The 27,053-nt window shown below is 40.9% G+C and overlaps 2 protein-coding genes across 5 annotated transcripts in view; both read right to left on the bottom strand.

The window, feature by feature from the left end:
- The window catches only part of LOC108414327 (BOLA class I histocompatibility antigen, alpha chain BL3-7-like), a 138,534-nt gene extending 131,615 nt beyond the window's left edge, over nucleotides 1-6,919 (bottom strand). Inside the window, exon 1 of one of the 4 annotated variants that reach the window (XM_037531710.1) lies at nucleotides 6,766-6,919. In XM_037531710.1, the coding sequence (XP_037387607.1) occupies nucleotides 6,766-6,826 (61 nt within the window). In that variant the 5' untranslated portion in view covers nucleotides 6,827-6,919. Of the gene's footprint in view, nucleotides 1-5,178; nucleotides 5,332-6,765 lie in introns of those variants that run through there. The other 3 variants (XM_037531711.1, XM_037531712.1, XM_037531713.1) reach the window with 3 other exon arrangements.
- LOC108416077 (H-2 class I histocompatibility antigen, Q9 alpha chain-like) overlaps nucleotides 1-27,053 on the bottom strand; it is a 471,933-nt gene that overhangs the window by 315,122 nt on the left and 129,758 nt on the right. The window lies entirely within an intron of this gene.

Consider the following 27,053-nt stretch of genomic DNA (forward strand, 5'->3'; position numbering starts at 1 on the left):
AACAACCATCAAATAAACAAACGCCGCTCAGCTCCGCCCTCTAAAGGCGTCATTAACAACCATCAAATAAACAAACGCCGCTCAGCTCCGCCCTCTAAAGACGTCATTAACAACCATCAAATAAACAAGCGCCGCTCAGCTCCGCCCTCTAAAGACGTCATTAACAACCATCAAATAAACAAACGTCGCTCAGCGCCGCCCTCTAAAGACGTCATTAACAACCATCAAATAAACAAGCGCCGCTCAGCTCCGCCCTCTAAAGACGTCATTAACAACCATCAAATAAACAAACGTCGCTCAGCTCCGCCCTCTAAAGACGTCATTAACAACCATCAAATAAACAAACGTCGCTCAGCTCCGCCCTCTAAAGGCGTCATTAACAACCATCAAATAAACAAACGCCGCTCAGCTCCGCCCTCTAAAGACGTCATTAACAACCATCAAATAAACAAACGCCGCTCAGCTCCGCCCTCTAAAGACGTCATTAACAACCATCAAATAAACAAACGCCGCTCAGCTCCGCCCTCTAAAGACGTCATTAACAACCATCAAATAAACAAACGTCGCTCAGCGCCGCCCTCTAAAGACATCATTAACAACCATCAAATAAACAAACGCCGCTCAGCTCCGCCCTCTAAAGACGTCATTAACAACCATCAAATAAACAAACGCCGCTCAGCTCCGCCCTCTAAAGACGTCATTAACAACCATCAAATAAACAAACGCCGCTCAGCGCCGCCCTCTAAAGGCGTCATTAACAACCATCAAATAAACAAACGTCTCTCAGCGCTGCCCTCTAAAGACGTCATTAACAACCATCAAATAAACAAACGCCGCTCAGCTCCGCCCTCTAAAGACGTCATTAACAACCATCAAATAAACAAACGTCGCTCAGCTCCGCCCTCTAAAGGCGTCATTAACAACCATCAAATAAACAAACGCCGCTCAGCTCCGCCCTCTAAAGACGTCATTAACAACCATCAAATAAACAAACGTCGCTCAGCGCCGCCCTCTAAAGACGTCATTAACAACCATCAAATAAACAAACGCCGCTCAGCTCCGCCCTCTAAAGACGTCATTAACAACCATCAAATAAACAAACGCCGCTCAGCTCCGCCCTCTAAAGACGTCATTAACAACCATCAAATAAACGCCGCTCAGCTCCGCCCTCTAAAGACGTCATTAACAACCATCAAATAAACAAACGCCGCTCAGCGCCGCCCTCTAAAGGCGTCATTAACAACCATCAAATAAACAAACGCCGCTCAGCTCCGCCCTCTAAAGGCGTCATTAACAACCATCAAATAAACAAACGCCGCTCAGCTCCGCCCTCTAAAGGCGTCATTAACAACCATCAAATAAACAAACGCCGCTCAGCTCCGCCCTCTAAAGACGTCATTAACAACCATCAAATAAACAAACGCCGCTCAGCGCCGCCCTCTAAAGACGTCATTAACAACCATCAAATAAACAAACGCCGCTCAGCTCCGCCCTCTAAAGACGTCATTAACAACCATCAAATAAACAAACGCCGCTCAGCTCCGCCCTCTAAAGACGTCATTAACAACCATCAAATAAACAAACGCCGCTCAGCTCCGCCCTCTAAAGACGTCATTAACAACCATCAAATAAACAAACGCCGCTCAGCTCCGCCCTCTAAAGACGTCATTAACAACCATCAAATAAACAAACGTCGCTCAGCTCCGCCCTCTAAAGGCGTCATTAACAACCATCAAATAAACAAACGCCGCTCAGCTCCGCCCTCTAAAGACGTCATTAACAACCATCAAATAAACAAACGTCGCTCAGCGCCGCCCTCTAAAGACGTCATTAACAACCATCAAATAAACAAACGCCGCTCAGCTCCGCCCTCTAAAGACGTCATTAACAACCATCAAATAAACAAACGCCGCTCAGCTCCGCCCTCTAAAGACGTCATTAACAACCATCAAATAAACAAACGCCGCTCAGCTCCGCCCTCTAAAGACGTCATTAACAACCATCAAATAAACAAACGCCGCTCAGCGCCGCCCTCTAAAGGCGTCATTAACAACCATCAAATAAACAAACGCCGCTCAGCTCCGCCCTCTAAAGGCGTCATTAACAACCATCAAATAAACAAACGCCGCTCAGCTCCGCCCTCTAAAGGCGTCATTAACAACCATCAAATAAACAAACGCCGCTCAGCTCCACCCTCTAAAGACGTCATTAACAACCATCAAATAAACAAAAGTCACTCAGCTCCGCCCTCTAAAGACGTCATTAACAACCATCAAATAAACAAACGCCGCTCAGCTCCGCCCTCTAAAGACGTCATTAACAACCATCAAATAAACAAACGCCGCTCAGCTCCGCCCTCTAAAGACGTCATTAACAACCATCAAATAAACAAACGCCGCTCAGCTCCGCCCTCTAAAGACGTCATTAACAACCATCAAATAAACAAACGCCGCTCAGCTCCGCCCTCTAAAGACGTCATTAACAACCATCAAATAAACAAACGCCGCTCAGCTCCGCCCTCTAAAGACGTCATTAACAACCATCAAATAAACAAACGCCGCTCAGCTCCGCCCTCTAAAGACGTCATTAACAACCATCAAATAAACAAACGCCGCTCAGCTCCGCCCTCTAAAGGCGTCATTAACAACCATCAAATAAACAAACGCCGCTCAGCTCCGCCCTCTAAAGGCGTCATTAACAACCATCAAATAAACAAACGTCGCTCAGCTCCGCCCTCTAAAGACGTCATTAACAACCATCAAATAAACAAACGCCGCTCAGCTCCGCCCTCTAAAGACGTCATTAACAACCATCAAATAAACAAACGCCGCTCAGCTCCGCCCTCTAAAGACGTCATTAACAACCATCAAATAAACAAACGCCGCTCAGCTCCGCCCTCTAAAGACGTCATTAACAACCATCAAATAAACACACGCCGCTCAGCTCCGCCCTCTAAAGACGTCATTAACAACCATCAAATAAACAAACGCCGCTCAGCTCCGCCCTCTAAAGACGTCATTAACAACCATCAAATAAACAAACGCCGCTCAGCTCCGCCCTCTAAAGGCGTCATTAACAACCATCAAATAAACAAACGCCGCTCAGCTCCGCCCTCTAAAGACGTCATTAACAACCATCAAATAAACAAACGTCGCTCAGCTCCGCCCTCTAAAGACGTCATTAACAACCATCAAATAAACAAACGCCGCTCAGCTCCGCCCTCTAAAGACGTCATTAACAACCATCAAATAAACAAACGCCGCTCAGCTCCGCCCTCTAAAGGCGTCATTAACAACCATCAAATAAACAAACGCCGCTCAGCTCCGCCCTCTAAAGACGTCATTAACAACCATCAAATAAACAAACGCCGCTCAGCTCCGCCCTCTAAAGACGTCATTAACAACCATCAAATAAACAAACGCCGCTCAGCTCCGCCCTCTAAAGACGTCATTAACAACCATCAAATAAACAAACGCCGCTCAGCTCCGCCCTCTAAAGACGTCATTAACAACCATCAAATAAACAAACGCCGCTCAGCTCCGCCCTCTAAAGGCGTCATTAACAACCATCAAATAAACAAACGCCGCTCAGCTCCGCCCTCTAAAGACGTCATTAACAACCATCAAATAAACAAACGCCGCTCAGCTCCGCCCTCTAAAGACGTCATTAACAACCATCAAATAAACAAACGTCGCTCAGCTCCGCCCTCTAAAGACGTCATTAACAACCATCAAATAAACAAACGCCGCTCAGCTCCGCCCTCTAAAGACGTCATTAACAACCATCAAATAAACAAACGCCGCTCAGCTCCGCCCTCTAAAGACGTCATTAACACCCATCAAATAAACAAACGCCGCTCAGCTCCGCCCTCTAAAGACGTCATTAACAACCATCAAATAAACAAACGCCGCTCAGCTCCGCCCTCTAAAGACGTCATTAACAACCATCAAATAAACAAACGCCGCTCAGCTCCGCCCTCTAAAGACGTCATTAACAACCATCAAATAAACAAACGCCGCTCAGCTCCGCCCTCTAAAGGCGTCATTAACAACCATCAAATAAACAAACGCCGCTCAGCTCCGCCCTCTAAAGACGTCATTAACAACCATCAAATAAACAAACGTCGCTCAGCTCCGCCCTCTAAAGACGTCATTAACAACCATCAAATAAACAAACGCCGCTCAGCTCCGCCCTCTAAAGACGTCATTAACAACCATCAAATAAACAAACGCCGCTCAGCTCCGCCCTCTAAAGGCGTCATTAACAACCATCAAATAAACAAACGCTGCTCAGCTCCGCCCTCTAAAGACGTCATTAACAACCATCAAATAAACAAACGCCGCTCAGCTCCGCCCTCTAAAGACGTCATTAACAACCATCAAATAAACAAACGCCGCTCAGCGCCGCCCTCTAAAGACGTCATTAACAACCATCAAATAAACAAACGCCGCTCAGCGCCGCCCTCTAAAGACGTCATTAACAACCATCAAATAAACAAAAGTCACTCACCACTGCCCTCTAGAACTATTCTTCAAATACATTTACAGGCCATTGTCTCAATCCCACAAATGAACAGACATAATTCAAATTTCACATTAAATATTTGACTGTAAATGCTAACAACGGAGGTAAATAATTACAATTAGGTAATTGCTTTTTTGCTGAAATCACTGCAATAAAATCATTTGGACAGCTCTGAAACTTTTATATTCATTAAGCTTTTCTAGATATTTTTCGCTTCTACTTAGTGTAGCTCTGAGGACCAAGGAAACTACTCACTCACTATTCACCATTTCATTTACTATTCTCACTCTGTATTTTCTGTACTCAACCTATTTACATAATAGAAGAAACATCCTGTTAATTTCAACAGTCACCTTCTCATACTCTTTCATTTTTACTGCATAGTTGGTGAAACAGAAAGAAGTTTTGTTTGGCATTAAAACTGTAGTCCTGGTGTTTTATTTGTATTTTGATGAAGTACTTTTTCCAAGAGTCTGAAAACTACAGTGGGTACAGTTTTAAGGTCACATTTCCCAATTTGAAATATTAATAATGATTGTAAATTGTTCAGTAAAATACACAATCAAACATTACACAGTTCAACTTTCAACAGAATAACTTCATCACTATCTGTGCTCACGAACTGAATATAATAATAACTGAGATCAGACTCACCTGATGATGCTGGATGAACATTAACCAGCAGAAACAGCCACCAGATTAATTTATGCATGTTTAACAGTGCAGATGTGGACCTGTTTGATTTTATAATGATATATTTAGTATTTATTCAGCTCTTCTCTGAACACCGAGAGCTCAGGACTAAACCAGGAAGGGACTAGGGTTGCCAAATTGTAATATTAATCCCGCCTTTGGGGTGGTCCGAAAAAATACATGCAACAGATTGTTTTTCTTTTTGAAATTATGTAATCATTTGAATCTAAAAAAAAGCTTGCGTGTTACACCTTATTAAAGAAGAATGTTTTAAATTGAAAAACATAAAGTCAAATATACAGTTTGAACACTCCTGTTTTTTCTAAATATATACAAGTGAACACATTCTCCAAAGAGAACAGTTCAATTTGACATTTTCCTGCACATTTAGTTCACATTTCTATTTATTTACTGAATTTAACATATTAGAAAAATACAAAAATAAAATTAAAATATAAACTGCCATGACTTTTGCAGAGGCCACATTTTATTATTTTTAATACACTAAACTTAGTAAATAAACAGTAAGACCAGAGGTGCCCAAACTAAGGTAATTCTGCTTGGTGCTGTTCATATACATTTACTACCCAAATCTGTTCACACTATATCCCTCACACTGTTTAGACAACTGTACTACAAAATGTGTAATTTTCCTTAATATGGCAACCCTATATGTCTCCTGCCCACAGCTTTATAGATACCGGCCTCCATCCAATCACGTTTAGAGAAACTGAGCAGCGTCACATGTTACCAAGATAAAGTGACCTCTCATGGTTGATGTCAGAACTGACAGCAGATCAGTGGTGAGCTGCTGGTTTCCTCTCATTCTCATACACTCATATCAGCACAACCTCCACCACCGACTGTGGGTTATGAAAGGCATTGTCAAACAGCCATTAATTAAAGGACCGTGGAATTAAATATGTTATTAAAATGTATTCGTTATATGAATCCATTCAAACCTCTCGTATATTTTTGTCAAAGCATTTTCTTCTGTTAAAAAAATAAATAATTGAACTTATAGAAAATAGTTATATAATCCAAAACCTCCGCGTTTAAACATGAGTCAACGTATCTGTACAGTATAATATACCCTGGATAACACGTGGTGTTTCTCCTTCCTCAGCCGAGAAATCATGCTTGAGACAGTTGGACTCGGACCTACAGCACCATCTGCTGGACAAAATGTCCTTTGGCCTGCTTTACATGGCAGATACTTCCTGTTTATTCCAAGAATCACCTTCTCTTAAACATTCACTGTAACTGTACAGTTTACAGTTATACCAGAAAAACGTCGTCTGTTTAGCCTTACGATCTCATCCTCATTCTCAAAGTGCTGGTGTCCTATTTCTAATGCTATGAAACCATTTTTCCAAGACATAATATTGTTAAATTATTATGTAGACTACATAATTAAGTATCTCATCCTTTAGTGTGATTTAACATCGAACTTCATCACAGCATCAGTGCTCATGAACTGACTGCGCATGTAAGCGCAAGACAGGAACTCATAATTTTATTAGAATTTTCGACTGAAATCAGACTCACCTGATGATGCTAGTTGAACATTACCCACCAGAAACAGCCACCAAAAGCTCAATTCCTCCATTTTAACCCTTTAAATAGGCACTGCTCTGTTTTTATAATGATATATTTATTATTTACTCAGCTCTGAACACCGAGAACTCAGAAACTCAGGAATAAACCAGGAAGGGACCAGGGTTGCCAGATTATCTTATTTCCCCCTTTGGGGTGTTAACAACATCAAGAACAGTAGAATTTGTGTGATCATATTATTTTAAATAATTTAAAAGTTGTATATGTAATACATTAAAAGGGTATGTTTTAACTAAATCCCCTTTTCGATGTATAATGTTTTACTGATGGTTTTGTCCTGATCAGAGTCCAGAATTAAACCCTATAGAGAATATTTTTGTCTCACATTAAACACAAACTAGCTCTGCAGTGTTCTTCAGCTGTTTGAAGCCATCAGCGCTGAGTGTAAATACTGATTCTTTCTTCTGAGAAAGGTTCTTTGCAAATGTACACACACAACTTTAAAAGAAACAACATTTAAAGAAATCAAAACTTTTGCATCTGTTTGATTTGTTGTTAAGACTTTTTACAGTTTGATTTTTTTTGGCATTTTAGGCTTTGTCCAGTTTTTTGCCCACACAACTGCATGTTTTCATGCACAATTACTATTTCTTCCTAAAATGTAATATATTATAAAATAAAGTAAAAAACATAAAATGTGCTATAACGTTTGCATTGGCCATATTATTGTTATAGTTGTATATTAAAATGTGCAGAAAGTATGTTCTCTGTAGAGGATGAGTTACTTTTTTTCCACTTAGAAAATTAATAACAAACTTTTGCATATAGATGCATAGAGGTTTGTGTACCTCTCCAAGACACACATCTCCCACAATCAACCAATCAAGATCCAGTTTCTGCACATAAGGTTCATCATGTGGCTTCACTTATCTCTGACCCACTTGGCAGTAGCGGGTCAAACTCTGGGCTCTGGTTAACCAGGTGTTTCAAATGGGAGTAGTTAAGTGGTAATTCTGGAATGGGAGTCTCCAGATCGTTCTGTGAAATCTTTTTATATTCAGTCAGTGTTGGTAAAGGGAGAGTGAGACTACCATAAATTGATTCCATCTGAAAGTCACATGCTTATCTGCCTTCTGTCTCTAATGTTCCAACATGTCTTAAAAGAGAATGGAAAGCTGTCTCTTACAACATTGAAAAGGTCAACAAATTCTGTCCAGACCAGAGACCTGTTAGTCTGGTCATCAAATACTACTTATAACCAAATTGATTCTTCTGAATGGCATGCCAGATTGACTTTGGCAAATGAGATTTTTGATCATGAATAAACTGAAATGCCCTTTCCACAGATCTTGATACATGCAGAAGACAGGGCACCTTCTACAGGACTGTCAGTGTCTTTCCTGCTATGTTCTAGAGCTGGAGATTTTGACTTGGAGGACCATGGAGAACGTCTTGGGTGTCACTTCCACATTCTACACACTTAATGTCATTGTCACCGTTCTTTGATATGTGTACTATGGATCTGTAGCACTTGTTAAAATTATATGTAATCTTAGAATGGCCTTCTTTCTTCAGTAGATTTCTCCTTGATCCTACTGCATTTAGGTCAAGGGTTTAGGTTTCTTGTGCAGCAGGCAGTGCTTTGCCGAATCTACTTCACTCTTGAATTGAGGTTCAACAAGCAAACTGCTAAAAAAATCTCTGTCCTGTAAACAGCAATAGGCCTGTTTGTCTAGGCCTTGGACTGCCAGGTTGGGTAATGGCACTTTTTTGCTTGATGATACAAATTCCTTGAAGCAACTGAATGAAGAGTATGACACATTATGCTGCACTTGGTACATAAAACCAAGAATATTTTACTTGCAGATGAAATGGCAACTTCTGACCATGAGGTTGATACCAGTGGGTGTGTGGAAGTAAGTAAAAGATTATTGATATCCACAACTCTTATCTTTTTTTGTGTGAACTGCTGCCTAACAATTTCACAAGCAAATCTATCTCCTCGCTAGCTGACAGATTAAAATCTCTGAGAGCATTTATAAATGATGCTATCAATGTTCTGTAATTTTCAGAATGATTGTTTAGCTGAATAAGCCCCCCCCCCCAAAAATAAATGAATAAATAAATAAAAAAAGAACAATGAAGCAATGAGAAATGAGGAACCTTTTAAGTGTGCATAAATATCTTCTTCTTCTTCTTCTTCTTCTTCTTCTTTCGGCTGCTCCCTTTAGGGGTCGCCACAGCGGATCATCTGCCTCCATCTTGCCCTGTCCACTGCCTCCTCTGCTTTTACACCAACCATCTCCATGTCCACCTTCACTACATCCATAAACCTTCTCTGAGGTCTACCTCTTCTCCTTCTACCCAGCAGCTCCATCGCCAACATTCTTTGCCCAATATATCCACTATTCCTCCTCAACACATGTCCAAACCATCTCAACCTGGCCTCTCTGGCTTTATCTCCAAACTGCTCCACCTTCACTGTCCCTCTGATCTGCTCATTTCTAATCTTGTCCATCCTTGTCACTCCCAACGAAAATCTCAGCATCTTCATCTCCGCCACCTCCAGCTCAGCCTCCTGTCTTTTAGACAGAGCCTCAGTCATAGCAGGACGCACTACTGTCTTGTAAACCTTCCCTTTCACTCTTGCTGCTATCCTTCTGTCACACATCAGCCCTGACACCCATCTCCACCCACTCCATCCTGCCCTGCACCCTCTTCTTCACCTCTTTTCTACACTGTCCATTGCTCTGGATGGTTGACCCAAGATATTTGATGTCATCCACCTTTACGACCTCTACTCCTTGCATCTTCACCTTTCCACCTGCCTCCCTCTCATTCACACACATGTATTCCATCTTGTCTCTACTGACCTTCATTCCTCTCCTCTCCAGTGCAAACCTCCACCTCTCCAGATTCTCTTCCACCTGCTCTCCACTCTCACCACAGATTACAATGTCATCTGCAAACATCATGGTCCATGGAGCCTCCTGCCTGACCTCATCTGTCAACCTTTCCATCACCATTGCAAACAAGAAGGGGCTCAAAGCTGATCCCTGATGTAATCCTACTTTCACCTTGAAACCATTTGTCACTCCAACTGCACACCTCTCCGCTGTCTCACTATCCTCATACATGTCCTGCACCACCCTAACATACTTTTCAGCTACACCTGACTTCCTCATACAGTACCACAGTTCCTCTCTTGGCACCCTATCATCTGCCTTCTCTAGATCCACAAAGACACAAACCAGCTCCTTCTGACCTTCTCTGTACTTCTCTACCAACACTCTCAACGCAAAAACTGCATCTGTGGTGCTCTTTCTGGGCATGAAACCAAACTGCTGCTCACTGATCTGAACCTCTCACCTTAGCCTTGCTTCAACAACTCTTTCCCATACCTTCATGGTGTGGCTCATCAACATTATACCTCTGCAGTTACTGCAGCTCTGCACATCACCCTTGATCTTAAAAATGGGGACCAGTACACTGCTTCTCCACTCATCAGGCATCCTCTCACTCTCCAGGATTTTGTTAAACAACCTGGTTAAAAAGTCCACTGCCTTCTCTCCTAAACATCTCCATACCTCCACAGGTATGTCATCTGGACCAACTGCCTTTCCATTCTTCATCCTTTTTAAAGCTGCCCTCACTTCCACCTTACCAATTCTCTGCACTTCCTGATCCACTATCTCTCCCCCCGTTGTCCTCCTCTCTCTCTCGATTTCCTCATTCATTAGTTCTTCAAAGTCCTCCTTCCATCTACTCAACACTCTCTGTTCACTCACTAGTACATTTCCCTCTCTATCCTTTATCAGCCTAACCTGCTGTACATCCTTTCCAGCTCTATCTCTCTGTTTAGCCAAGCAATACAAGTCCTTTACTCCTTCTTTACTGTCCAGCCTCTCATACAGCTCATCATAGGCCTGAGCCTTTGCCTTTGCCACCATTCTTTTCGCTATGCGACTAGCCTCACAGTACTCCTGCCTACTTCCTTCATCTCTCTGGTTATCCCACTTTTTCTTAGCTGCCTTCTTCTTCTGAATACTCTCCTGGACTTCCTCATTCCACCACCAACTTTCCTTGTCTTCTTTCCTCTGACCAGATGAAACACCCAACACATTCTTGCCAGTTTCTCTCACCACCTTAACTGTAGTTTCACAGTCCTCAGGTAGCTCCTCACTGCCCTCAAGGGGCACAGCCATTTCCATTCTCTTTGCAAAATCTACAACCATCTGACCTTCCGCATTTCTGTCTTTCACACCATACATACCCAGCACCTCTTCATCCCCTCTGTTCCCTTCACCATGTCCATTGAAGTCTGCACCAATCACTAATCTCTCCTCTCTAGGAACACCATCTACCACTTCATCCATCTTACTCCTAAATTCCTCTTTCTCCTCTAACTGACAACCAACCTGTGGTGCATATGAACTGACCACATTCAAAATTACACCATCAACCTCCAACTTCAGGCTCATGATCCTGTCTGACACTCTCTTTACATCCAGAACACTTTTCCCAAGCTGTTCCTTTAGGATTATCCCTACTCCATTTCTCTTCCTCTCTACACCATGATAGAACAGTTTGAATCCACCTCCAATGTTCCTGGCCTTGCTTCCTTTCCATCTGGTCTCCTGGACACACAGAATATCTACCTTCCTTCTCTCCATCATGTCTGCAAGCTCTCTGCCTTTACCAGTCTGTGAATATATGAGTCCAATTTGTGTTTCAGTCACAGTGTGTATCTTTTCATTTCACACTGTATATATACAAAATATAACATACAAAAGTATATTAACTATTTGGTGCAATACAACACTAATACTTGCATTGATTTTCCTCTGAATAAGTACAATCCCATTTCCAAAAAAGTTGGGACACTGTGCAGAATGTAAATAAAAACAAAATGCAATGATATGCTAATCATTTAAACCATGTTTTTAAAGGAAAATACTATAAAGACAACATATCAAATGTTGAAACTGAGAAATTGTTTTTTTTTTTAATATATGCCATTTTGAATTTGATGCCACCTACATGTTCCAAAAAAGTTGGCACGAGGGCCTGTTTACCACTGAGTTTCATCACCTCTTGTTTTAACAGCATTCTAAGTGTTTGGGAACTGAGGAGACACTGCAATAGTTTTGAAAGTGAAATGTTTTTTGTTCTTGTTTGATACAGGATTTCAAATGCTCATCAGATCAGGGTCTCATTTGTCAAATCTTTCATTTCATAATGCAGCAAATGTTTGCAGTGGTGATGGGTCTGGACTGCAGACAGTTTAGTTTAGTGCCAGTTTAGTGCCTGGACTCTTTTAATTCAGAGCCACACTGGTGTAATGCATGCAGAATGTGGTTTGTCATTGTCTTGCTGAAATAATCAAGGCCTTCCTTGAAAAAGACATTGTCTGGACGGCAGCAGATGTTGCCAAAACATATTTATATTGTTCAGCATTAATGGAGCCTTCACATATGTGCAGGTCACCCATGCTACTAATGATCCTAAATCATCATGAACACTGACTTCAGAACTGTGGACTGATAACAAGCTGAGTGGTCTTTAGCCCGGAGGACACAGTGTCCATGATTTCCAAAATAAATTCTAGTTTTCATTTGTTGGACCACAGGACACTTTTCCACTTCATCTCAGTTCATTTTAAATGAGCTCAGGCCCAGAGAAGGCGGCGGCGTTTCTGGATCCTGTTAATATTCTTCTTTGCATTTTGTTGTGTGGATTTAAGGTGTAACAGCTTCACCATCTCTCAGAATTTTCACTAAACAAATGGACTAACATTGCAGTGCTGTCATCTTTACATGAAATATATATAAATGAACCATTTACAACAAAGCTATATTATATTTCTTCCAAAGTACAGCATGAAATGCTTAAGATATGCAACATATTTGCGTTATACCTAACAATAACATTGTGATTCTTTAGAGAAAACGTCACAGATTTAACATATTCATTGTGCTAAATGGTGGATTTGGCTGGATTTATGTTGGCCTGAAAATTCATAAATTTTTCTTACCAATACTTTTACAGGCAAGGACAGACAAGAAATGGACCTTCCAGAAGGTAGAATAGTGATCTAATGTGTAATTTACCGGTGTACATATTTATAGCTTTAGTCTTGTTCGGACTCCAGGGCACCTTCACATGGTTGACCTCAACAAGAAAGAGGAAGTGGAACCTCACAGTTTTGTATATATGTATATATAGTTTGTTCAGAAAATGATGAGCTGGTATTGAAACAAAGGATTATGTGTTCTATAATGAAATATTGTAAATCATTACTTTTTTATTTGATTATGAGTTTTGATGGTTAATTTATTATTATATTTGATTTTTATATTTCATGTATTATTAAGGAAACATATTTCAGCATGAACTGACCCGCTCCACCTGTTTCTCCCACTTTGTCCTATAATACTTTGTACTAACAATGCTTGCTATCTGGTGTCAACCAGAGGAGGATGGGTTCCCCTTCTGAGTCTTGGTTCCTCTTGAGGTTTCTGCCTCTTGCACTTTCCTTGCCACCATCGCCACTGGCGATGCTCATGGGGGCTCGGACCCGGATTTTCTTTTCTTTTCTCTCTGTAATACTGATTGTTCTGTAAAGCCGCTTTGTGACAACACCTGTTGTAAAAAGCACTGTATAAATAGAATTTGCTTGCTTGCTGCTACTTTCCTGTCAAGAAGAAATTTATCCACTGATGCTGGTAAGCATGCCTTTTCTATATCTAGTTGTTTTTGATGCTTTATGCTAGTGCTCTCTTTTAGCAAATGCAAAAGTTGAGCTTCAGCACAAAAAAGAACAGCAGCTATGTTTAGTAATGAGTTGTGAGTCTGTGTAGAAAACAAGGCACTGGATCTAATCTTCTGTGATTTAACCTTAGAGCCTAACTTTGACATTGCAATTGTATATTAGCTTAATATTAAAATCACAAGGTCGCTGCCATGAGTTCTTAGTCTAAACATCTAACAGACCAGCCAGAAGGTGTTGTTTTACTGTTCTGTTCTCATCTGTAGCACCTTGCTTAAGCCAACAGGCAACTAAACTCCTTTTCAGTATACACTCCAGTATATCTCTGTTTACTAATGGCACTTGGGTAGGTTAAAATTGAGGAAGAGATTTTATTGTTGGGTTAGGCAGGGTGGGGGCGCTGTAATCAGTATTTCAGAGTGTTGTAATAGCAGTGATCAGTAGACAACTGACTTTTGTAATAACATTGATGGCTTGGAGCTATGCTCATGACCTGTTTGCTGTTGCTGAAGAGAACTGTCCTAACATTTGGAAGAGCTTCATTGATGGTCAGTTTTGATGGGCTTGCAAGGTCTGATTTGATTGGCCAAGCCATGTGTTTTGCTGTTGCAAAACAACAGAAGAGTGCCATTTCCTCTTAGAGAATCTCTGGTAGTGAGAGAGACATAAAAATGCATGGAAAATGTCAACTATGACGGGATTAAACATAAATGCATGAGAGTTGGCAGCCCTGTGTGAACATTGGTATTAATAGTATCATCAGCAGAAAATAGCAAAGAATGCAAAGTACACAAAGTGCAAAGAAACAAGAGTGAAAGCATTCAGTAAATCACTGCTAATTCCACTTTTAATTTCTCACAAACAGCGTAGAAAATTACTTGCACACAGCTATTGCCATCTGAAGCCAAAACATAGAAAATGTTTAAAAATTAAACAGAGGGATGATAGTTGTTTCCTTTGGCAACTGCATGATGACATCAACCAGTCACACTACACTACATACACTACATGGAGATCATTGTCAGTAGGTGGTGCCAATTTACAAGAACAGAATATAACTTCTATAATTATAAATACTGACATTGATGCCTTGAGAAAAAGTTATGCATTTCATTTAAATTATTTAAATATTTTCATAGTTGTCTCTTGAATGAATAAATACATCAGCTCAGTCTTGTCTTTCATTTTCACCTTTAGCAGTTGAGTAAATTCAATCCACTTTAATGTAAGCAATATAGAACATTATCAACTGCTGCATGTAATATATGTAGTATATATAAATATATATATATATATGTAGTATATATAAATCATTAAAATCAAAAAGGTGCTGATCTGCATTCCTTTAAAACATATTAAAACATACACCGCTGTCCGTAACATTATAAAGATATTTGAAATTGCTTTGTTGTTGATTATCTAAATGTAAATAAGTTTACATGTCCACTACAGAGAATGCTGTTCTGTATGTATATATATATATATATATATATATATATATATATATATATATATATATGCATTTTAAGCTTGTCTCATTTTACTTGTTTTACTTGCTAGTGTGGTTTATATTATTGTATCTATTTTATTGTTTTATTGCTTTTACTTAGTACCAACATTAATATTTATTTGAGTTTGCTATCTGTGTTACTAATTGCGTATTCGTTTCATGATTAATATGTATATATATGCATGTGTGTGGGTGTGTGTGTTTTCATTCCATTGGTACTGAATTCATTAGTGCCCTTATCGGATGTTGCTTACAGAAGAATAAACAACATTTGGATCCACCTCAGTTACATTTTTCTCCGATCTCTTGTTTTTCTTGAAGTGCAGAGCAGCGTAGTTCACCGCTTCATCATCCTGCTCCTGGAGTTGCACAGTTACAAAAGGATATAAACTAATAAAGTAACTGAATGAATACAGAAAAGAGGACCAATGTATTTAAAAGATCAATTACAGAACAATTATGCTATAATTTGACTAAAACTCATTTGACTGTGTTCTTTATTTGCAAAATCATTGTTATATTTTATAATACTTTAATTCAGTCAAAACTCAAAAGTAATAAATACATTAACAAAAATATACTAATACAATGTAGACAATAATTTAAAGTTCTAATTTGCTCTCATTCTTTAATAAACTGGTGTATGTTTACTACTGAATGTCTTGGTGTGAGACTTACATCTTTGTCTTCTTTCAGTTTAGCATTAGAATCTGTTGGAAGCACAACATACAGTTAATTTTCCTTTGTGTGCTTTTTTCTTGTTTACTTAGATACATCAATCCAATATTTAGAACATATGTTTTAAATACCTGTTTAAATGTAAAAGCTCAGAAAAAAACAGATATACTGTCTGCATATTTGAAAGTTAATTCATGTATATTACATTATTCTTATGGTTTGTTAGATGGCCACATTGGAATATTTACCATTTCCCTGTTGTTTTCTGATGCACTGAACAATCAACAGGATCAATAGAATTACAGTCACAGCCGGGAACATCGCAGCCAGCATCAGAAAGACAATGCAGTCAACTGAAAAATTAAACACAAATTACAAAGGCTGGAGCAGTGAAAGTTTTAGGCATCTAAGCAAATGTTTAAACAGTTGACCTCAGCAGTGAGTTTATCACAATATACATTAGAATAAAGTCGTATTCATAATTCAAATAAACAGAAAAACAATAAAAAGGAACAAGAATTTCTCGGGTCCATATTTTTCCTCGACACCTTCACAGCCGCCACAGAGACTCGTTAATATCATCAATTACATCATGAGCTCAATTTACTGAAGCACCGATTGGTCAAACCAGGAGCTGTTTGGAAATGGTTAAACAAACACACTAACATTATATATATATAGTGCTTTGTCTGTCTAGAGAAAGTCTTGTTTCTATAAAATTTTATTCTATAAAATTTGTTTATTCAAATATTAACACTTTTCTCAGCAAATAAACACAAACTACACAAATAAATAGATTTTTAAAATGTGTCTTGTGTGCCTAAGATTTTCGCACAGTACTATACATGATACAATTTATATTGTGTAAAATAATATGCATTATTTTACATTATATAAACTAATACAATAGATTGTTGTTTTGTAGCTTAATACTTTTTACTTAAAAATGTTATATTTTTTGTTCATGAGTAATGAAACAGTTTACAGTACCTTTGAACGATTATATGTGATTAATAACACAAGAAAAAGTGCAGATGAAGTGGTGAAATTACTTGTCACAATAAGCAAAGTAGAATCTACATCACTAAATTTGGTTGTTCTAAATAAAATAATGATCAATATGGTAAACTACAAACCTTCAGATTCCTCTGGCTCAGTGGAAGATGTTTCTTTTTCCTCTGAAAAATAAGTTAATTTATCAATTATTTAACATAAAATAATTGATATCATATATTGTATTTTTATCCAGCTTAATACTTTTTACTCAATGACCACATTTTTGTTCATGACGAATGAAACGGTTCACATACCTTTGATCTGTAAATATGTTGTGGTGCTGAAGATCATCTGCTGTCCTCCCTGAATGCTGCAGTAATAGAGTCCTGAGTCAGAGGGAGTAACTGCAGTTATAGTGAGAGAGGAGAACGTGGAGTTCACTCTCATCACTGACCTCTCACTCTCAGGGATGAAGTAACAGGGATCAGAGGAGGATAATGTATAAAATTTGCATGCGATATAAACTGGTACTGAATTGTTTGTTTGCTTTAGCCAGTATAAATAATCTGCTCGAGTGAGACTGTGTTCACACCAGAGAGTGACATCATCACCAGGTTCTGCTTCTACAGTTAAACCAGCCTGAGAGCTCAAACTCACTGACAGCACACCTGAAACACACAACATGCAGTACATTTATGGTGGATTTGAACTACAGCAGTTTAAGCTCAGCTTGTTTATTTGTATCAGCTTGGTTTTTCATCTTTGTTGGGTGAGCTGAGTATTTAGCAGTGCCCTGAGTAGCTGCTGTACAAATGAAAGAGTTTGGCTGTTTTTCATTCTACACTGAATAATCATTTAATGCGTTTCACATTGTCCGAATAATTATTTGATATTATAGCATTATTTCTGGATTCAATTCCAAACAATGTGTTCTCATAAGATTTATAAGCTGAGAAACACTCACCGATGACACAGAGCAGCAGAGGCATCGCTGACATGGGACCCATCGCAGTTCCACAGCGTATCAGTATCACAGAGGAAGTTTCATTGTCCTGTTAAACATTGCGTGTTCATATTGAGTAGGAGGGGCTTATGACATGACCTGGAGTAGGACAGATAATGAACTTACATCCAACAGTCTCAGGCTCTTTGTGTGGCTGCTTTTCAAAATGGCAATAGTCAGCCTTCTTTGAAAGTCCCCCTGCACACGAAATGTGTTTTTTAAATGGTGAACTCAATGTATATTATATATACGCACATAGATTATTAAGGTTATATATTGATATTTGTGTCATCATAGTGCAGAGTTTTCCATTGAAAACAAAGGCTTTCTCATTACATCAGAAAAAAGCCATTTGTGTGCCGATAATTTTGTACATCACCAATAAACTTGAACACAGTCAGGTCCAAAAGTATATTTTTTGTTCATGAGTATCTCTCATCCTCATGTATTTGGTGTCAAAAAATTCAGAAGAGCCTGAACCCTCCTGATCAAAAATATTTAGAGTTTTTCATACAGTATGGCTGCCATATGCAAATGAACACTTCTGGATAAATTCAAATGAATTCATAATTAATTTAAAATTCTGTAACTCCACAGTCCTTTAGCCAAAAAAAATTTAAGCTTGACAGGCATATTCGGCAGAAGATTCTGGGGCAGCACATTGAGTTTTATGCGCATATGTCATTATGGGGTGGAGTTAATGCTACATGGCTTTTTCAGCATCTGTACATCCAGTCAAGCTGAAACTTTGCAAGTACCATGGCCAGACTATAAGCGAATCCTTCAGGACAATTTGATTCATTAATGTATGTGGTCGCCATCAGCCAATCAGCATTTAATAGGCTTTTGACAGGCTTAACATTGATCAATCATCATGAAACTTGAAATGTATCTACATGTACCCACTTTCTAATAACCAGTCATGTTTAAAAAGATTTGACCCCTGGGGTCGCTATTCATAAAAAATAAACATATTTTTAATAAATATATTACTATTATATTATTACAATTTTGCCAGAAAGCCCTTATGTATCATATGTAGTACATTATTCCAAACAATTCTGCAAATGCATGTTTATTACTGTTGTTTATATGTTTATAACTGTTTGAAAACAGTTTATAAAAAAACAGTCTATAAAAAACTCTGTGGCATCTCTAGGTAAATAATTATCAAAAACGTTGAGATTTTCATTTAGTGAGGTGTGAAACCTCAATTAAGTCAATTAATTACTGCGGCCACTGCATGGCTAGCTTGATTTGCTGTAACTCAACAGTCATAGGTCATCTACAAATGTTGAGAACTTTTATATAATGAGACTGTAATTGTGTATGCAAATTTGAGTCAAGATTGGACTTTAGGTGGTGCTTCAGCACTCATAAACACTTAAAAATCAATAAAAATGCTATTACAATGTTATTACAAAGTTGACATATAAACACTTGGCGCTATGTGACTCACATGAATAACTTTCTAATTACATGTTATGTCAAAAATTGTACTGCTTGTCTGGTATTTTGGCTTATTCATTCAAAGACTACTTTATACAAAGACTTATTATACAAAGGTCAAAAGGTCAATCTAACCAAAATGTAAAATCTTTGGATATGGTCCCTGATCAATAGTCAGACCATATTGAGGCCTGCTGACAAATTCTTACCCACTTTCACTGAGCTCCTCTACACCTTAAGGGCCCCTGAGTGCATTGGGCCTCATTATAGCCTACATCAAATCAAAGGGTGAAATACTGAACCAGTCCACTGTGCAAGTGATACTGTGTGAGAAATGCTGCCAATGGTCATGTAGTTCTGACATCTATGTTGAAAACCTCTTGGATGTTCTACAAACTAGTGTAGCTTAGTACATATGAATGTAAACCTATGTTGTTTATAAGGACCTCTGCTCCTTGTTTATGGCAAGTAAAGGCCTTTTGATGAATTGATATCATTTCAGTTCTATTCATTCTGCCTATGAATAAGATCTAAACAGCTTGAGGCCTTTTTAGGCCTAATGCGCTAAACGTGCAGAAGGGCCTGTACTGCTGTTGCGTTCTTGAACCCACTCATTGCCGCTTGCAGCTATATGTTTCTTTTTTTGTGCGTGACTAAATGCATATGCCACCATATATATTTATATAGAATTGTTGTTAATCAGGCGGTATAAGCAGATGGGGCTAAAGAGTGGATGTAGTTGTGGTATTGGAAAAATGCAGGTGCAGTTGAATGGCTGGTAATAAAAATAAAAAATGATGAGTGTTTTTCAGAAAGTACTCATTAAGATGCCTGAAATATTTTTCAGAAAAACTGTGTTGGTGCAATCTAAGACTAGAAAACTGAAGAGGTGATGCAGTCATGCTTGGGTATAAAAAGTAGCATCCAGAAAAAGCTTCCTTTGTGTCAAGAGGTCAATGAATAATCTAGCAGTTTAAGGACAGTGTTTCTTAACAATCATTTGAAAGGATTTCATGTATTTCACTCTTTACACTTCACAATAACATTGAGAAATTCAGACAGTCTGGAGAGATCTCTATGCATAAAAAACCAAGGTCAAAAACAAATATCCCTGACCTCCAACCCCACACACGTCACTGCATTAAAAAAAGGCATGCCTGTGTGATGTAGACATGGACACATGGACTCTGCCAACACTGCTCATCACTAAACCCACAAATGAAAGACTGTACTGTACATAGTGAAACTCATATGTCAGCAATCTCCCGAAATGCTGCCGACTTCTCTTGAGCTCATCTGAAATGGACTGATGGGCAGTGGAAACGTACACTGTGCTCTGATTGTTTATGGAAATAGTGGATGTTGTAATAGTGGATGTTGTACAGGCCAAAGAAGAAAAGGACCATCTAGACTGTTACCAGTGTAAAGTTTAAAAGCCAAAGTCTGGCATGTTATGGGGAGCTATTAGTAGATGACCTGTGATAATATGTGAAAGCACCACATATGCTGAAAGGTACACGTACATTCCAATAGAACATATGTTGCCTTTTAGATGGTGTATTTTTCCAGGACGTCCCTGCATATTTCAACATGGCAATTTTAAGAAACTTTTTACTCGTGTAACAGCAGCATGGTTGTGTAATCAGAGAGTCAGGTGATACACTGGCTTGCTGTTCTCCTATAGAAAATGTGTGGCACATTATGAAGTGCAAAATATGACAGAGAAGGTCCAGTACAGTTGTGCAGCTGAAGACTTGCACAACTGAATAATACTTTTAAAAATCTACTTCTAAAACTGGATCAACTGGTGTCTTCAGTCCCCAAACAATTATTAAGGAAAGGTGACAACATACAACTTAGTTTCATTGTGGTTACTGAGTAAAAAGTCTGCTGGGTGTGTAGAGACATACAATGAAATGCCTTTAAGTCTGATATTACACTGAATGTGTATTACACATTGTGTGTCTGTGTGCAGCAGCAGGTTAAAGGGGTCTTGTGATCTCTGATCAGACACTGATGAGAAGTGTGAGATTGTAGGTTCTGTAGGTACATTCTCTGTTAGAAGAACCACGCAGATGGTGTGTGATAGGCAGATGTAGAGCTGCGCTCACACTTTTTTCTAGACGAAGAAGTTTGTTGACTGTTGATGAAAAAACAAGTGGCAAAGGTTTTTTTTTCTAAAGGAAGGTCACTCTTGTGGTGAGAGAAGACTGAGGCCAGATGTGCACACACAAACACACTCATGCATGGAGACACAATACTTTGTTTAGTTATTGTTTAGTTTAGTGCTCTTGATTCTTATCATTACAAATACATTCAATTTCAAAAAATGAGTTTTCTGTTGTAATCAGCTGAACTACAATGTCTGAAATCTAATGTTACTTCATTCAAAGTTCGGACAGGAATGCATCAAAGACATGTTGTCCCCAATGTGTTATTGGCCTCAATGATTAACAGTAGGTTTAGGTTTTTGAGTCTGCTGTGTTTTCATGTCTTACACATCTCAGCTGTATGCGTGGCAGCGTTAACAGTGAATTCATGTGTATCTCTGCTTATGGAAAATGAGAAGTGTTAAACTGAAGTCTTGCGGTTTTGATACAGCGAGGGGCCAAAATAGCTGAAGGTCAATTTTGCGGTTGGAAAACCATCAGACCAAAATGTACGTGTACAAATAAACTTGTACACGTTTTACTTACTTTTAATGATTGAATTTAAAGTGATTATGGAGCTTCTAAGTTAGGACATTCTAACGGTCTGTGACTGACAGGGTCCTAATAATTAAATCAGTATTAAACTGTTAATCAACATCCATCCATCCATCCATTTTCTAAGCCGTTTCTTGCTGGAGCCTATCCCAGCGGTCACTGGGTGGAAGGCAGGATACACCCTGGACAGGTCGTCAGTCCATCACATGGCATTAATCAACATTAATAGAATATTTTATTTAAAACTTAAAAAACTAATTATTTATTTTGTTTTTTTGTTTGTTTTTTAGGCAACATTTAATCAATGTAGACAAAGTATTATCAAGCTGTTTATAGTAAATCTGTTGTAGAAAAACCTACTCCCCATCCCCATACCCCTATCAGTGAACCAGCCCTACTCCCCTATCAGTGAACCAGCCCTACTCCCCATCCCCATACCCCTATCAGTGAACCAGCCCTACTCCCCATCCCCATACCCCTATCAGTGAACCAGCCCTACTCCCCATCCCCATACCCCTATCAGTGAACCAGCCCTACTCCCCATCCCCCTACCCCTATCAGTGAACCAGCCCTACTCCCCATCCCCATACCCCTATCAGTGAACCAGCCCTACTCCCCATCCCCATACCCCTATCAATGAACCAGCCCTACTCCCCATCCCCATACCCCTATCAATGAACCAGCCCTACTCCCCATCCCCATACCCCTATCAGTGAACCAGCCCTACTCCCCATCCCCATACCCCTATCAGTGAACCAGCCCTACTCCCCATCCCCATACCCCTATCAATGAACCAGCCCTACTCCCCATCCCCATACCCCTATCAGTGAACCAGCCCTACTCCCCATCCCCATACCCCTATCAGTGAACCAGCCCTACTCCCCATCCCCATACCCCTATCAGTGAACCAACCCTACTCCCCATCCCCATACCCCTATCAGTGAACCAGCCCTACTCCCCATCCCCATACCCCTATCAGTGAACCAACCCTACTCCCCATCCCCATACCCCTATCAGTGAACCAGCCCTACTCCCCATCCCCATACCCCTATCAGTGAACCAGCCCTACTCCCCATCCCCATACCCCTATCAGTGAACCAGCCCTACTCCCCATCCCCATACCCCTATCAGTGAAAAAGCCCTACTCTCCATCCCCATACCCCTATCAATGAACAAGCCCTACTCCCCATCCCCATACCCCTATCAATAACCCAGCCCTACTCCCCATCCCCATACCCCTACCAATGAACCAGCCCTACTACCCATCGCCATACCCTTATCAATGAACCAGCCCTACTACCCATCGCCATACCCTTATCAATGAACCAGCCCTACTACCCATCGCCATACCCTTATCAATGAACCAGCCCTACTACCCATGGCCATACCCCTACCATTGAACCAGCCCTACTACCCATAGCCATACCCTTATCAATAAACCAGCCCTACTCCCCATCCCAATACACCTATCAATGAACCAGCCCTACTCCCCATCCCCATACCCCTATCAATGAACCAGCCCTACTCCCCATCCCCATACCCCTACCAATGAACCAGCCCTACTACCCATCGCCATACCCTTATCAATGAACCAGCCCTACTACCCATCGCCATACCCTTATCAATGAACCAGCCCTACTCCCCATCCCCATACCCCTATCAATGAACAAGCCCTACTCCCCATCGCCATACCCCTATCAATGAACAAGCCCTACTCCCCATCGCCATACCCCTATCAATGAACAAGCCCTACTCCCCATCGCCATACCCCTATCAATGAACAAGCCCTACTCCCCATCCCAATACCCCTATCAATGAACAAGCCCTACTCCCCATCCCCATACCCCTATCAGTGAACCAGCCCTACTCCCCATCCCCATACCCCTATCAATGAACAAGCCCTACTCCCCATCCCCATACCCCTATCAGTGAACCAGCCCTACTCCCCATCCCCATACCCCTATCAGTGAACCAGCCCTACTCCCCATCCCCATACCCCTATCAGTGAACCAGCCCTACTCCCCATCCCCATACCCCTATCAGTGAACCAACCCTACTCCCCATCCCCATACCCCTATCAGTGAACCAACCCTACTCCCCATCCCCATACCCCTATCAGTGAACCAGCCCTACTCCCCATCCCCATACCCCTATCAGTGAACCAGCCCTACTCTCCATCCCCATACCCCTATCAATGAACAAGCCCTACTCCCCATCCCCATACCCCTATCAATAACCCAGCCCTACTCCCCATCGCCATACCCTTATCAATGAACCAGCCCTACTACCCATCGCCATACCCTTATCAATGAACCAGCCCTACTACCCATCGCCATACCCTTATCAATGAACCAGCCCTACTACCCATGGCCATACCCCTACCATTGAACCAGCCCTACTACCCATAGCCATACCCTTATCAATGAACCAGCCCTACTCCCCATCCTAATACACCTATCAATGAACCAGCCCTATTCCCCATCCCCATACCCCTATCAATGAACCAGCCCTACTCCCCATCCCCATACCCCTACCAATGAACCAGCCCTACTATCCATCGCCATACCCTTATCAATGAACCAGCCCTACTACCCATCGCCATACCCTTATCAATGAACCAGCCCTACTCCCCATCCCCATACCCCTATCAATGAACAAGCCCTACTCCCCATCGCCATACCCCTATCAATGAACAAGCCCTACTCCCCATCGCCATACCCCTATCAATGAACAAGCCCTACTCCCCATCGCCATACCCCTATCAATGAACAAGCCCTACTCCCCATCCCCATACCCCTATCAATGAACAAGCCCTACTCCCCATCCCCATACCCCTATCAGTGAACCAGCCCTACTCCCCATCCTCATACCCCTATCAATGAACAAGCCCTACTCCCCATCCCCATACCCCTATCAGTGAACCAGCCCTACTCCCCATCCCCATACCCCTATCAGTGAACCAGCCCTACTCCCCATCCCCATACCCCTATCAATGAACAAGCCCTACTCCCCATCCCCATACCCCTATCAGTGAACAAACCCTACTCCCCATCCCCATACCCCTATCAATGAACAAGCCCTACTCCCCATCGCCATACCCCTACCATTGAACCAGCCCTACTACCCATAGCCATACCCTTATCAATGAACCAGCCCTACTCCCCATCCCCATACACCTATCAATGAACAAGCCCTACTCCCCGTCCCCATACCCCTATCAATGAACCAGCCCTACTCCCCATCCCCATACCCCTACCAATGAACCAGCCCTACTACCCATCGCCATACCCTTATCAATGAACCAGCCCTACTACCCATCGCCATACCCTTATCAATGAACCAGCCCTACTACCCATCCCCATACACCTATCAATGAACAAGCCCTACTCCCCGTCCCCATACCCCTATCAATGAACCAGCCCTACTCCCCATCCCCATACCCCTACCAATGAACCAGCCCTACTACCCATCGCCATACCCCTACCATTGAACGAGCCCTACTACCCATAGCCATACCCTTATCAATGAACCAGCCCTACTCCCCATCCCCATACACCTATCAATGAACAAGCCCTACTCCCCATCCCCATACCCCTATCAATGAACCAGCCCTACTCCCCATCCCCATACCCCTATCAATGAACCAGCCCTACTCCCCATCCCCATACCCCTATCAATATCCCAGCCCTACTCCCCATCCCCATACCCCTACCAATGAACCAGCCCTACTACCCATCGCCATACCCTTATCAATGAACCAGCCCTACTACCCATCGCCATACCCTTATCAATGAACCAGCCCTACTACCCATCGCCATACCCCTACCAATGAACCAGCCCTACTACCCATCGCCATACCCCTACCAATGAACCAGCCCTACTACCCATCGCCAGATCCCTTAACAGGTCACATTTGTTTAACCTAAGAATTACTCAACCATTTTGCATTAAAGACCCTTTAGTTACTAAATAATAAGCTTTGATATGATAAGGGGTTACAATTAAAACTTTAAAGCAAGAACCACCAGGTTTAAGAATAGTTTCTACCTTTGAGTTGCTGATGTATGGGGATGGGGACTAGGGCTGGTTCATTGACAGGCTACTGCTATATGATCAGACCCTATTAATGCGCTTATGGTGTATGACAGGCTACTGCTATATGATCAGGCCCTATTAATGTACTTATGATGTATGACAGGCTACTGCTATATGATCAGACCCTATTAATGTACTCATGGTGTATGACAGGCTACTGCTATATGATCAGACCCTATTAATGTACTTATGGTGTATGACAGGTTACTGCTATATGATCAGACCCTATTAATGTACCTATGGTGTATGACAGGCTACTGCTATATGATCAGGCCCTATTAATGTACTTATGGTGTATGACAGGCTACTGCTATATGATCAGAACCTATTAATGTACTTATGGTGTATGACAGGCTACTGCTATATGATCAGACCCTATTAATGTACTTATGGTGTATGACAGGTGACTGCTATATGATCAGACCCTATTAATGTACCTATGGTGTATGACAGGCTACTGCTATATGATCAGGCCCTATTAATGTACTTATGGTGTATGACAGGCTACTGCTATATGATCAGGTCCTATTAATGTACTTATGGTGTATGACAGGCTACTGCTATATGATCAGACCCTATTAATGTACTTATGGTGTATGACAGGCTACTGCTATATGATCAGGCCCTATTAATGTACTTATGGTGTATGACAGGCTACTGCTATATGATCAGGTCCTATTAATGTACTTATGGTGTATGACAGGCTACTGCTATATGATCAGACCCTATTAATGTACTTATGGTGTATGACAGGCTGCTGCTATACGATCAGGCCCTATTAATGCACTTATGGTGTATGACAGGCTACTGCTATATGATCAGGCCCTATTAATGTACTTATGGTGTATGACAGGCTACTGCTATATGATCAGACCCTATTAATGTACTTATGGTGTATGACAGGCTACTGCTGTATGATCAGACCCTATTAATGTACTTATGGTGTATGACAGGCTACTGCTGTATGATCAGGCCCTATTAATGTACTTATGGTGTATGACAGGCTACTGCTATATGATCAGGCCCTATTAATGTACTTATGGAGTATGACAGGCTACTGCTATATGATCAGGC

This window comes from Pygocentrus nattereri, chromosome 20 (genome assembly GCF_015220715.1).
Source record: "Pygocentrus nattereri isolate fPygNat1 chromosome 20, fPygNat1.pri, whole genome shotgun sequence".
NCBI classification, from domain to species: Eukaryota; Metazoa; Chordata; class Actinopteri; order Characiformes; family Serrasalmidae; genus Pygocentrus; species Pygocentrus nattereri.